This window comes from Marmota monax, unplaced genomic scaffold (genome assembly GCF_021218885.2).
Source record: "Marmota monax isolate L192 unplaced genomic scaffold, Marmota_monax_Labrador192_F-V1.1 WCK01_AAM20220418_F8-fsc00022, whole genome shotgun sequence".
NCBI classification, from domain to species: domain Eukaryota; kingdom Metazoa; phylum Chordata; class Mammalia; order Rodentia; family Sciuridae; genus Marmota; species Marmota monax.
Window position 1 is genome coordinate 3,165,508 of NW_026695215.1, and position 14,882 is coordinate 3,180,389.

The window sequence follows — 14,882 nt, forward strand, 5'->3', positions numbered from 1 at the left end:
CAGCAGTCCCAGGCCACACCCTCCCACCTGCCCAAGGCTTCAGAGAGGACATTTATAGAGAGGGCTCTGCCTCCCTCCTCCACCTCAGAAATAAGACAACAGTTATGTCATGTCCCTCCCACTTTCTGCTGGGTTTCTGAGCAGCTCTCTCCTCATTACACATGTCCCCTAAGGGACATCCCTGCCCCTGCATGCTCAACCCCTTTCTTCTTTGCTTCTCCTCAGTTTTGCTTTCCTGGGGGCCAACCTTGGAGGGATTTCTTGTCCCCTCTGGTATCCCTGCCCATATTGTGGTCTCAGGCCTCAGACTACTTCACAGGCCCCACAGCCAGTGTTCTGAGAATGGTGAGCTAGCTCCACAGGTCCGTGACCTCGAGGGGCACCAATAAACGGGTCTGAAACGTATTCCACACACTCTCCTTTCCCCTGCACTACAAAAAACCTCTCCAAAGTAGGGTAGCCAGATTTAATGAATAGCAATGCAGTCTGCACAGCTGAATTTGGATTTCGGGTTAACAACAAATCATTTTTTAGTGTAGTATATCCACATCCTTATTTAATCTGCCAGTTCTACTCCAAAATGGGTTAAATTAAACAGTCTTCCTAATTTGCATATCTTTGCACTAAAACAAAGATCTAGTCCTCCCTCCCATGGTGGTGGCCCATACCCAGCACAACATCCCACCAATTTCAACACCGGGCATTTGGAGTAGCCTTGGGCCACACTGCAGGAAGATTTCAAAGTGGTTGCTAGGTGGCACTTCTGCACTCTGGAAAGCATTTTCCACATTCTATTAGCACGGCTGTGTGAGACGAGCTTGGTACTGAGCCCAAATGTATGTGATTACGAGCATTTTACTCTGTTTCTTTTCTTTCAATTTAAAGATCTATGGCAAAAGCATAAATAACAAGTCTAATGCACTTGGTCTTTTGAGCCAAATGCCAGAATGTCTAGGGAAACACAGAACCAAGTCATCACAGGGCTTAATTTATTTCAGGTATTTTTCCCTGCTGGAGTTTTGAGATAGGCAAGACTGGACGTCTTCCAAACAAATCTGGGCAGGAGACAACTTGAAAGTGCCGGCCGGTCTTGAGTGTCCCCACATGACTCCTGATACAATTCCACCTGGAAAATGGAGTGCACACAAGTTTTTCATCTTGAGTTCTTTTGCAAATACCAAATTCCTCCCATGAAGGGAACAGTGTGGCCTCTTAAGAGACTGTTTTATACAAATTACTTATCAAAGTTCACAGAATAGGAGGTATGATTCTAATGCTGTTTGGTTAATCCAGAGAAAGAGCAGGATCCAAGAAAGGACAGAAGAGGGGAACAGGCACTGGAAAATAACCACCAAAGAAGCGTGACAGCCATGGCAGCAGTGTCCCCAAAGGACCAGAGCTCTGCTTAGCGCCTGTTCACGTGTGTGCCTGTCGTTACATCTTACTGAAAGCCAGCCTCACGGGAAACACAGCTTGGTGCCCCTAAAGGTCCAGTAGGTCAGGCTCCAATCATTCTCACTTTGGTCGCTAGATGTTGCCTGGAAGGGCTGGAAACAGGACCCCTACACCCAAATCCAGCGTTCCTGTGACTTCCCTTAGGTACAGCCCCAAGGAGTGCTATGGGCCACTTGAAGGAGTCCTATCCTTTACTCATTATGGTCTTTTTTCTTTACCCTGGAGTTAGAAATAACAGAAGTTTATGTTAATTATTTGCTGTTCAAGTCAAGGGAAAAGTTAATTAGAAAATACTTGGCAATTACTTAGCCTGGTCCCGCCATTGCTCTGTCCTGCTTTCTCCTTCTGTGTTCCGCTTTCCTCCGCCCACTGGACCAGCCACATCCAAATTATTATAATCTGTGCCAGTGCTCCCCAAACTGTGCGGGTAGGAGGAACAGCTTCATTTTGTGGTTAAAGAAACTACAGTCATAGGGATTAAATGACTTGTCCTCATTCCCACAGTAGGAAAGTAGCAAGCACACAGCTTCCTGACCTCCAGTTTAGTGTCCTTGATCTTGAAATGAAAGCCACTTATTTCTAACCTCTCCTCCAGCTACTGCTCCATTTCCCTCCTCCCTTTTAGTGTCACAATTCCCAAACTTGCAGCTAAGGCCTGGCCTGTTTTCTAACTGCTTTCTCCACAAGCCCTGCAAGCAGGACTCCAAGCCCACCAAGGCATTAGATACAAGCAGCCTTGTTGGGATTAGACACTGTCCATGTTGGTCTTTCCTGCACACCATGGCAAGGGTCAAATGTATTTCTCCACCAGTGCATTTAAAACCAACCCAGGCCTGGCACCAAGAAAGAGCTGAACCCATTTAAGGTGGCTATAAGAACACTTATCTCCCCCTGCAGAAATTCTTCCTTCCTTGGGCTCTGGGGTTCTCTTCTTCCTTGGATGCACCCTCTTGCTTCTCCTATTCACAGATCTGGGCATTACACAGAATGTCCTACTTTGCGTTATGTAAAACTCAAGCTGGGACATTCTGTATAACAGGTTTAAAAGCAGCTTTTGATCATTTAACAACATAGGTTGAATTTGTAAATGAATAATGTTGTATCTAGAACCTAATTTTTGGTGGTTGTGTTGCATATCATTTCTATTAACTAGTCCCCTACCATAGATACCTAATTGGTTTCTAGGTTTTTCCCACCATAGAAATGGTTTGATGAACATCCTTGAACATACTGTTTTGCACACATGGATTATTGCCACAGAATTAGATCTTACAATTACTAGTTTTGGTTAAGTATCAGTTTGCTCTCTAGAAAGTTGTAGCATTTATATTCTTACTGTGAATAATTCAGAGTTCTCTTTTGTTTGCACTTTTATTAAAAATGGATATTGCCTTAAAAAAAAAAACACAAAAAACTGCCAGTCTACTGAATGAAAAACTATCATCTCATTACCTTTTTTTTTTTTGGTACCCTGGTACTGGGGATTGAACTCAGGGGCACTTAACCACTGAGCCACATCCTCAGCCCTTTTTATACTTTATTTTGAGACAGGTCTCACTAAGTTGCTTAGAGTCTTGCTAAGTGGCTGAGGCTGGCCTCGAACTTATGATCGTCCTGCCTCAGACTCCCAAGTCACTGGAATTACAGGCAGGTGCCACCACGCCTGGCTCATCTGGTTACTTTTTGATTTTGCTAATTGTTGAGGTTGAGGATATTTTGATGAGTGGAGAGTTGTGTCTTCTCAAAACAATTTTCCACATTTGGCTCAGTTTCATTATTACCTTTACCTTATTGATTTGAACATACATATTTATGTTGAAATACCTATTAATTATTTTCTATCATTTTTAATATCTATATAAACTTTTTCTCTAATTTCTCTTTAAGAAATAACCCTCAAATTTGTGTGCTTTTGTACATTCTTGCATAATGGTTATATTTTAAAATTGTCAAATCTGTCAATCTTGTTTTTTAAAATCTCTGATGCTGGTGCCATCAGATTCAATTTCTAAAGAATAGCAAAGTTGAAAACCCTTCGGGGAGTGCCAGATGTTATCCAGGCAGAATCCAGATACTTTTGTCTGTGTCCTACAACACAATGTAGTGTCACCATGTTCAGCAAAAGTGACATCCCACAGCCTTTTGATGCCAACTTGTTCTAGCAAGCTGCTTCTCATGTGTCTCAGTGTCCGGGCTCTGAGTGTCGTATCTGAAAAGCAAGTTAGGATTCTGAGTCAACCACTTCCAATAGTGTGAGAGGAGCTTTTCAGGTGCTGGCTTCTTCATATTTTAGTGGGATCAGGACTAGTGTGAGATTAAACCGTGGGTAGTGGATAGGTGGGCTTAACCCACAGCTGGAGTCAGTAAGTTCCTCAGTAACTAACCTCCCCACGGTTTTGCTCACATTGGGACCTAGCTCTGGGATGCCCTTCTCTTCTTTTCCACCTTGAAATATTTGGGCTCAGCTCTATCCCCATCACAAAGGCTCCCACAGAACTGGCAGCTTAACCATGTGTGTTACTCAAGTTGAGTGTCTTAGGTCATTATTTTAATATTCCAGAAATGTTTAATGAGCCAAGTTATAAGCTTTAGGGAGGCCTGGCCCATTGCTTCACATTTAAATATACTAAGTATTTGTAAAAGGTACAAAAATAAAAGAATCAAAAGATGAATGAGACATAACAGCACTGGTAATAAGACTAACAAATTGCACTTAAGTTAGCCTGATTATTATGCAAGACATATAATTGGTTCTGTAAATGTAAGCAATATATCATGCATTATGCCATTTGATATTCCAGCAGTTAAATATTACTATAAGTACACACCAGTATGTTCCTAATAATTCAATACACTTGAGTTTTCCAATTTTAAGGAGTATCTAGTCCCACCTTTTAACACCCTGTATCTTATGACCAAATAGCCATTGGCCAGGTGAAGTGCCCATAAATCTGGCATTGCATCTGTATTTGTGAACATGGTGATGACTCTTGCATTGTAAACATTTCTATTGAATTCTATGCAATTTAATCCTACATACATCAAAGGCATATGCCAAAAAATGCCAGTGAAAACACAAGAAATTTCGACATGAGTCACATCAGGTGAAAGAACTCTAAAGCGATGAGAGGCTGAGATAGCCAGCTAATGTACCTGCAGGACTAATGGTTAAGGCATGGAGCTGCAATTTTTAAAAAATATTTATTTATGTTTTTAGTTGTAGTTGGATACAATACCTTTATCTTATTTATTTTTATGTGGTGCTAGGGATCGAACCCAGGGTTTCACGGGTATTAGGCGAGTGCTCTACTGCTTAGCTACAATCCCAGCCCGGAGCTGCAATTTTTTAGGAACCTCCTCCTGGTCATGGATAGAAAGACTTTGTGGCTTTTGGAAATGCATGATTCAGTTGAATAAGAAAACTACATTTTAATCAATTAGGAAAGTGATGGCATCAGTTTTGCGGAATAATTGTCAAAAACTGGAAGAAAATCCCAGAGACAAGCCTGAAACAGCCTTTTAAGAAATGCTGTACTATTGACAATATTGTGTGAACATGCATATACACACGTTTAATTTTCCTTGATAACTTTCAAGGATCAAAGCATGAAAGGTTCAAAAATTAGTAAATGCAAACTCTCTCTTCTGCAGGTTTCCTAGTCACCCAGTTGCCCACAACTGCCAGTGTGTCTATCTCCCCGCTCTCTCTAATGCTCTGCATGGGAAGGGATTCTAAAGGATTAGGCTTGATGTACAGAACTACAATCAGTTTATCTTGCTTGTCTTTTCCTTTTCTATATATGCATGCTATTAAAGTATCTATGTCTATGTGTATGTAGAAGCACTCTTTCAGTAAATATGAAGATCCTATATGAAACCATACAGAGACATAGTTTAATTAGCAAGTCTTTCCTTTCTTTGTGGGACATACCAATGAAAATGTCTGAGGTTTGAGAACCTCTGACAAACTGAATGGAGGTTAAGATAGGCCTTGGGTTGAGTTTCCAAATGTCCCTTAGAGGGGGAACAGAACTTGAATTCTAATACTGTTGCTGTTTTGCTGGGCATTGTGTTGCTGCTCAGGAAGGAGGTAGGCAGACCCTGTGATTTCTTCACAAACATCAGGGACACTTGTTTATAGAACCAACATAATCTGAATAGCAGCCGGTTTCTCACATCACCATTTTAAGTTTGTAACCCAAGCTGAAAAATGCATTTGCATTAAACACTCCATTTGTCATTAGTTAAGCATTTTTTAAAAATAAACTTACTGTATTTTTCCAATGTAAAACTAATACAATTTGGTTTAGAAAATCCTCTATTTAAAAAAGTATCCATCATCATTATCCAAAGTACATGTATGAAGGCACAAATTGGTGTGAACATACTTTATATACAACCAGAGATATGAAAAATTGTGCTGTATATGTGTAATAAGAATCATAATGCATTCCACTGTCATTTATTCTTAAAAAATCAACTAAAAATTTTAAAAAAATAAAAATAAAAAAGTGTCCATATATGAATATCTAACTAGCCACATTTCTTTCAATAAAAATATTTGGTGAATTTCTTTAAAAAATTTTTCTCCTAAATGTCTTTTTGCCATTTCTTCTAGTTTTAAAAAAAAGTCTCAGATCAAAGTAATATGTGTTCATTGTGCAGTTTTTGGTAAGTATGGAGAAGTAGGGATTGCCTGCTAACATTTTTGGGCAGAAACAAGCAGCATAACTGAAACTCCATCAGGCTGAATGGGTGATGCTGGGAGAGAACTTGGACACAGGCCCATGAGCCTTGTTAACAGAACTGATTATACAGATCTGAGGTTTACAGCCACTTGTCTTCTCAAGTTTGCCTTGTTGTCCTCACACAGCAGGCCTTTGGCCAGGACACCACCAACTCTCTACTATTCAGCAACCAAGCACTGTGGGTGGGTGTCCTCAATTCATTCCTCTTATTCATTCATTCATTCACGTATTCAACAAACCTTCATGAAGCATAGACTGTGTGCCTGTAATACTTAGGGGGAAATAAATGCCGCCCTTGCCCTCTCTGTGGATTATAGTGATAAGAGAATCATAATCACATAAGTAAATTGATAAATTTCTCTAAATCTGGAAAAGGAAGAAAACAGGTGGTTGGGAAGGCAGTGGGGCAGCAGTGTCACCCAAGATCAGGAAGGCCTGCAAAGGCCATGGAGTGCCGAATCACAAGGACAAGAGGAAACAAAAGTGAAGGAGCTGAGGCTGTCAAGTTTTAAGTGCATGTGGCCAAAGAAGGAAGAGAAAGAGAGCAGGGCAGGCTAGGCTGGAGGTGTAGGCTCCCGCAGGGCCTCTGAACCTATGGTAAGGATTTCAAATATTATTCTATGTATAATTATTTTATTCTATCTGTGGATTTTGAATTTTATACTATGTACAGACAGTTGGAAACCAACACTTCTTTGTATTTTAAATTACGTTTAATTTTCCTTGATAACTTTCAAGGATAAAAGCATGAAAGGTCCAAAAAGTAGTAAATGCAAACTCTCTCTTCTGCAGGTTTCCTCGCCACCCAGTTACCCTGCCCACAGCTGCCAGTGTGTGTCCCTCCAGAACTACTCTGGGTACGAACAAGCAAATCAGTCTATGGTCCAAGGAATTTAAAGCAGGAAGCTAAAGAATCAGATTTGTGTTCTATGTCCATCCGAATGCCAAGAGGGGCAGGGCTCTCCCAGAGCTCCGATTTTCAAGATTTTCAAGCTGAGACTCTCATTTCACAAATCCTATTAAGCGGTCAGTTCAAGATTCCTCCGTGGAGACCCTCTGGGAGCGACGCAGGGCTCGGTGAACTGCACCGCGACAGGGCCCCCGCGGGTCCTCATTCTGTGCTCCCTGTCACGACCCGCCCTCCTGCTGGTTGCCTGCCGCTGCGGGCGCCGCTTCTGGCCACCTGCTGGTCGTCCCCAGCCACCGGCTGCACCGCGCTCAGGTGCGCACATTGGCTACCCCGAGGCGGGCGGACGCAGCGCGCGCGGGCCGGAAGACTCAGGCGGAGCCGGGTGGACACAGAGTGGGCGGGGCGGGGCGGGGCGGGGCGGTCCCGGGGAGGGGCCAAACTCGGAGGCGGGACCTGCGCCGCGGCGGCAGTGAAGCTCTGGCTGCGGCCGCTGCAGCGCTCGGTCCTTGACTCGGGCCACCCACCAGGCGGTGGTCGCCGCTCGGCCTCGGTCCCGCAAGTGCCCGAAGGCAAGTCCGGGCCGCTTGGACGCTGGGAACCCTCGGCGGGAGCGGACGGCCGGATGGCGGCGGAGGGGAGCGTCCCGCGGAGAGTTTCTCGAGAAGGCTGAACTCACCCCAAGTTGCTCGTGCCTTGGCTCGATCCCGGCGATTGGTGGAGGCGCGTTCCGTGCGGGTGGTCCTTGGGCGCGGGAGGGACGCGGAGGCGACGGGATCCCTCCGCCTGGGCGGCAGCCGGTTTTTCCCGGGGGCGCGCGGTGGCGGGCGCCGCTTTCGCCCGGGAAGGAGCGGTGGGCGCTGCGTCCGCGCCTCCGCGGGGTCCCCGCGCGCCGGGACTGGCCCGCCAGAGGGACCTGCCAGCCGCCTGGAGGAAAAACTCCGCAGTTTGTGTCTTCTTGGGCCGGCCCAGCCGGGGGTCGGCCCCCAGGGCTGACCGCGAGGCCCCGCCATGGACGGCGAGAGTGAGGTGGAGTTTTCCAGCAACGGTTTGACCCCTTTGTGGCGGAGGCGCTCGACCCCTCCGCCCCAGCTGCTGGCCCGCAGCAAGCCGAGGCCCCAGTCCTACCAGAGCCCCAGCGGGCTTCTGATCACCGACTTCCCGCTGGAGGAACGCATGGCGCCCCCCGTCCCGGCCGGCGGGACGGCGCCCCGGAGCCCGCTGCAGCCATGCACCCACGGGAAGGCGCGGACGGTCTCCCCGGACCTCAGAGCCGCCTCTCCTCGACTCCATCGACCAGAGTCGCCCCAGGTCCCCAAATCGGCGGCGGGCGGCTACCCGAAACCCGCAGCAAATGGCGTGGCTGCCTCTCCCGCGCCACAGCCGCGCACGTCGAGCGCCCCCGGCCCCGGCCCCGGCCCCGAGCGGAGCCCCGCAGGCTGGAGCGCCCGCGTAGTGCCCTCGCCCACTTCCAATGGCCATGTGCCCAAGCACAACTCTCCTGGCTCCGGCTCGCAGTCCAGTCCGCCAGTTAAGGACCCCGACCGGGGGCCCTCGAAACTCTCTCCTGTGCCCCAGAAAAAGTCCTCAGAACAAAAACTCCCTCTCCAAAGGCTGCCCTCCCAGGAGAACGAGCTCCCCGAGAACCCCTCGGTGGTCTTGAGCACAAACAGCCCCGCTGCCCTCAAAGTGGGTAAGCAGCAGATCATCCCCAAAAGCTTGGCCTCGGAAATTAAACTAAGTAAATCCAACAGTCAGAACGTGGAACCGCACAAGAGGCTGCTCAAGGTGCGCAGCATGGTGGAGGGCATCGGAGCGCCCCTGAGCCACGCGGGGGAGGAGAGCGAGGTGGAGAACGACGTGGACAGCCCGGGCTCTCTGCGGAGGGGCCTGCGGTCCACCTCCTATCGCAGGGCCGTGGTCAGTGGCTTTGACTTTGACAGCCCTACCAACTCAAAGAAGAAGAACAGAATGTCCCAGCCTGTTTTGAAAGCAGTGATGGAAGACAGGGAGAAGTTTTCCAGCCTGGGAAGGATCAAGGTAAGAGCGGCGAGCGTCTCTGTCATTCATCATGCCAAAAGTGAAGGTGTCGGTGGGAGGAAACCAGAGTGATCGTGCCTTTTCGGTTCTGTTTCTGCTGTGGTAACCTGTGCACATCTTTGGCTTGCCTTTGTGCTGCTGGCAGGCACGGAATGCAGTTCCATGCAGTTTTGTGGGTAGAAGTGAAGCCCAGTCACTTTTTAAACTCTGGCAAAAATTGAGGGAAGGAAAAAAAAATACTGCTAATTAAATATTGACCCCAAAGTTCTGAGCCCTTTTAATGCCAAAGAGGGTGGGGAGTACTACTCTTGCCTGTGGCCCAGCTATGTGGTATCCCTTTAGAGGTGACGGTCACAGCCCATAATGGGAAATGCTAATTCTCTTGAGATAGTTGATTATTTTTCTTCTTTTACTTGTTTTGTGGATGGTGACCATATACTTGACATCAGTTAAAATGTGAATTCCAAAGTCTATCACTAAAACCATGAAAGACACAGTTTGTTACCTTTTTTGTTGCTCATTTTTGTCATTACTGTCTTTAATTGTGTTTAATTCCTATTTTAAGCTCATGAATCCTTGAGTGCATTTAACACATGGGTAGCCCCAAACCTGAGATTTGGGTGTGTGGGATTGCTCCCTGATGTAGGCCTGGGAGTTGCAGTTAGTAACGGAGGGTCTACTGGGATGTAAAGACATAGGGAAACTAGAGAAGAATATTTTGGAGTGTGTGCTGCCTTCCCAGAAACAAGACCCATCTCAGTAATAGGGTGGAGATTCCTTTTGACAGACACATTTTTATATAGACTGGGCCCAGTCTATATAAATGTCACATATGTAATCATAAGCAAGCCTGTTTTGTTTTATAGTCCGTGGTCTTACGGAAAAGACATCACATAGCCTTCTCTGGGTTTTGTTGTCCAACTGTGTGAGTATAGCAGGGTTCTGGTCAACAGTACAGTGAATCACCAGTAGTGAAATGAGCTGAGCTGCCGGTCCTTGGAGGAGTCTCCCTCTGTTTTGACGGGGTGTGGGGGACATTATATTCATTTCTTCTACTGTTTGACTGAACTGTAGTTCTCATTTGAGTAAATTGCTCTAGGTATCTTCTGCTGTGTGCTTTTGGAAATCTAATGATTGCAACAAGAGAGTACTTTTACTTAAAATAGCTGTATTTTCTATTTGGCTTATTCATACATAGTTTGCTGTTTTTTTTTCTTCCTTTTCTTTTCTCTTAGAAAAAAATGCTGAAAGGACAAGGAACATTTGATGGGGAAGGTAAGTAAGCATGTAATTTTCCAGACTTTATAGCTGTTTCAATGTGGAATCTCAATTATAAGTTGAAATCCAACTGTAGGAACAAAAACACTCGAGATGAGAAAGATGGCCAGCTCCTTTCCAGATTATATAGAGTTCTGCACCAAGCTTTAATTTTTATCTAGTAATAACAGTGGTGAATGAAATTATTGACATTTTTAATAAAGTGATGACTTTTTCAGTAAATGTCTTGCAGTTTTTCTCTAATTTGATTCCAGTTCATCTCTCTGAAAAAACAGAAATTAAGATCAAGCTCTGGCTTTTTAGTTAGAAATTCTGAGGTTGGCATTGACATCTGAAGCCATATTTCCTTTGGTCACATTTCCTTTGGCTCAATAGTCTTTCCCCCCATATTTCCACATTTTATTTTCATTTCTGACTTCCTGTTTCCTTATTAAAGTTTTCATTTGGGAACATCTAACTCTCCTGGCTGTCAAAATGTATTATTAAGAATTTGTAACCCATATAGTATTTTTTTTTTTAAGGATTTCAGAAACAAAAGCGGCTTGAGCCAGGTGTTCAAATCCTAATCAGATTAGGGTTCTTTCTGTAAATAGGTGGGTCCGGTGTCAGCCAACTGGCAGGGCTTGAGCAGATCAGATCCAGCACGGCCCTCATGGGGCACAAGGGTCCTGGAGATAGTGAGACCACTTATCTTCTGTCATGCCTTGAATGCTGAGTGTGCCCAGCATCTAAAACAGAGAGGAAGGCTCTGCCTGGAAGTTCGTGTATACCACCCAGAGTTGTAAGTGGATGAGCTTGGGTGATTACAGAACATTCTCCTTATGTAATTTTTTCTTTTGTATGTTTGTGTGTGTGTGTGTGTGTGTGTGTGAGAGAGAGAGAGAGAGATACTGGGGATTGAACCCAGGTGCACTCTAGCACTAAGCTACCTACATTTCCAGCCTTCTTTATTTTTTTATTTTGAGACAGGTCCTCACTACATTGCCCTGGCTGGCCTGGAACTTGCAATCCTCCTGCCTCAGCCTCCCCAGTCACTGGAATTACAGGCATGTGCCACTGTGCCCAGCAGCCTGTATACTTTCTAGAAAGTTGGGTTTGACATTGTAACATTTAAAAAGGACTAATTTATAAAGTCTTCTCATCGTACCAGTCTTATTAGAGAACAATTGCTATGTGGAGAAGAAACCTAGGTATAGTGTATTAGCTAGTAAAAGTTCATTTCTCTGATTTCATAATTGAGGAAACTGGAGACGCAGAGATTTATCAGCTTGTGCCCTATGCCACAGCTGGTAGTAGCCAGTACTAGGTAGCAGGTTCTGCCTCTTGTACCACTGCGGATACGAGGTGAGCAGGGCTCCTGTCCAACACCTACCCAGGGAGGGGCTTCACATCTTCTGAAATTTGATATTGATGGTGTGATCTTTGCCTCAGCTCCATTTTTTGAGGTTTTTAAAAATCAGAGGGCAGATCATCATTGTCACCAGCTTTATCCTATTTCCTTTCACAAAAAGCTGTTTCTTGCCACTTCTCATATGCGCACACAAAGAATGCAGGATTCTCAACAGTTAATTAGGAGCCAGTCTGCAGATCAGGAGGTGGTGTGCTCCAGCTTGAGAACCTGTGACACTGGGTTTCTGTCCTCCTGCTTCTGCTCATCAGTTGAGTGACACTGAATGAGAACCTTATCCTCACTGAGCCCCAGTTTCATCCTGTGTGAATTGAGTGTAAGATTCCTGTTGTCATGTTGAGTGAGAAGGAATGGGACTCCCATCAACAAGGCTAGGCACAGACCCTCTGCCAGCCACTAAGTGCTTTCAAGCCTGGCGGGGGGAACCAGTTTTACATACCTGTTTCTCCTGTGCAGAAGACTGAAACTAAAATCTTGCTTAGACCCCAGCTACTTAAGACAGTGCCTGGGGGCTGTCTGCAGTTGGTAGGAGAAGAGGCAGGTATTTGCTTGACTTGGTAGAAAAGAAAGCCTTTCAAATTCCCTGGGCCCCAAGCCACACTCACAGTCATCCCCACTGAACTTGAATCTCTTCTGGTGTTCCCATCTCCTGCGTCCCAGTCGTGGGACCTGAAGACCTAGGAATGTCCTTGATGCCTCCCTTTCTGTGTCCCATGTCCAGGCTATCACCCATTCTTCTTGACCACACAGCCCAGGTCGCCATCAGCAGTGATACCCCTAAAGCATCCTGGCTAGTCTCTGGGGTAGTCAGTGCTGCTCTGCAGTCTAAGCAGGCTTTCCTCCAGCGGCTCCATTGTATTCCACACAGTGTGAAAGAAACTCGGTCCTTTTGTACTCTGGGTCAAACCCAGCTCTCTGACACTGCTGTAAAGCCCTGCATGATTTGGACTGTTTGGCTGGTCTCTGTAAACCCTCCTTGCACAGTGTGACTCCTAGGCAAGCATCTTAGTGACCCCCTTTAGTGATTTTGAGGTGTTGTTTCCTCTTGCTCCAGAGCCTGGCCTCCCTGCTCCTCCCGCATGCTGACCTACCAAGCAGACTCACCCCAGAGCCTTTGTCCTTGCGTTTCCTCTGGTGAGATGCTCTTTCCCAGCTGTAGTGTGGCTTGCTTTCTCTCTCTTTTATGCCTTGGATTAAATGTCACCTGTGTGAGGCCTTCCTAAACCACCTTACTTAAAATCTGCATATTGTTTTCCCAGCATTTCCTACCCCCTTTCATGTTTTATTTTTCTGCATGACAACTACTTCAGAAATCCTGTAGCAGTTACTTGCTTGAGCATTGCAGGGCTCTCTCACTTTAATGTCAGCTCCATGAAGATTGAGATTTTTGAAGAAATCTTTGTTCCTTGTTGTAGACCTGCCAGTTGCTGGTGCCCGTGGGCCTTGTGTAAATGCCAGTTGAGTGTGTAGATGCATGAGTGAACAGGACTGTTTTCTTACTAAATCAGCTCACCTGGGCGTCTTGTTTTCCATTTTACCATCAGACCCCAGTGCTGGGTAGATGACAGTGAGCAGGTGAATGAACGGTGGTGGACCTTGGAGAATGCACGGTTCACGCATCAACCTGACATGAGTAAAGTGACCTAAGAGACTGTTTTCCATGAGTCGTGGACAGGGATATGGAAACTGGCTTCAGTTGGAATGTCATATATTTTTCTTCAGTGACAAATCGGCTTTTTTTTTTTTTTATCTGTTGTTGATTAGACCAGAGACCAAGTGGTGTGAAATTTGGAGGTTTGTTTAGAACAGTAGTAGTGATTGGGGCAGCAGTGACACTTCGGGCTTTTTTTCTTGTAGAAAATGCGGTCCTGTATCAGAACTACAAAGAGAAGGCTCTGGACATTGATTCTGATGAAGAGTCGGAGCCCCGAGAACAGAAGTCGGAGGAGAGGCTTGTGATTCACCATAAGCCACTGAGGTCCACCTGGAGCCAGCTCTCTGCGGTAAGTGTCCATCTGCTGTCCCTTCTGAGAGGGGGAAACCATTGTGGAGATTTGCAGCGGCATGGCCTTTACTCTGCCTGTCCGTGATCCCAGATCTCTAAGGAGAAGGACCTTGCAGATTGGGAAATGTCTCTCGAAACTCCACAGGCGATAGTGAGAATGCGAACTTTGAACAGGAAAATTAGGTCTTGATAAGGCGAGGAGCCTCAGGACTAGGGTTCTGTGGACTCTGGAAGCTTTCTACACTGTATCTTTTCTTCCTTGTTTCTGTGCAGTGTATATGTGGTGATAATTCAGTGCTTCCTGAGCTTTGTCATAATCATGGCTGTCCTCATGTGTATGTGCATCTGCATGTATGCTTGTCTATACTTGTATACATGTGTGTTGCGTAGCTGTATGTATGTATATGAATTACCTATGCAAAATAGGATACTTATTACAGTTCTTCCTTGGACATCTCATTTGAAATAGACACATCTATATTTTCTTAAGGTTAATTAATGAATGTTCCATCTTTGTTTTTCTCTGCCTTTGGTACTAGAGATTAACCCAGGGGCACTCAGCTGCTGAGCCACATCCCCAGCCCTATGTTTTATTTAAAGACAGGGGCTTGCTGAGTTGCTTAGGGCCTTGCTAAGTTGCTGAGGCTGGCTTTGAACTCGTTATCCTCCTGCCTCAGCCTCTGAGCTGCTGAAGTTAGCGGTGTCCGCTACCACACCTGGCTGAATGTTTCATCGTGTGTGTGTGTGTGTGTGTATCTGACACTTACTTTTGGGTTGATGAGTAATTTCTCCTTTTTGCATCAAACATCTTTTTGCCTTTTTGCCATAATTTATTTTCCTCCTAGCTTACAGAATGTGGCAGTGTGATGCCTGATTCATCTGATGGGTTTGGGCAAAGCATTTGTGGAGATCTAATGCATTTGCAAGTTGATAGTGCTTGGCTGGCTTGGGCCGTGGGAACATGGCATCAGAAACAAGCCTGCTCACCCCCAGAGTCCTCAGGCACTGTCCTGGCAGAGACCATGCTCTCCTGAGCTGCAG

At 45.7% G+C, this 14,882-nt stretch overlaps 1 protein-coding gene across 1 annotated transcript in view; it reads left to right on the plus strand.

Annotated features, from left to right (window-relative positions):
- Window positions 1-7,583: 7,583 nt before the first annotated feature.
- Window positions 7,584-14,882, plus strand: part of Arhgef26 (Rho guanine nucleotide exchange factor 26) — a 99,955-nt gene continuing 92,656 nt past the window's right edge. The window contains exons 1-3 of the mRNA XM_046431591.2: window positions 7,584-9,150; window positions 10,386-10,425; window positions 13,694-13,839. Coding sequence (XP_046287547.1) covers window positions 8,122-9,150; window positions 10,386-10,425; window positions 13,694-13,839 — 1,215 coding nt within the window. The 5' untranslated portion in view covers window positions 7,584-8,121. The remainder of the gene's footprint in view (window positions 9,151-10,385; window positions 10,426-13,693; window positions 13,840-14,882) is intronic.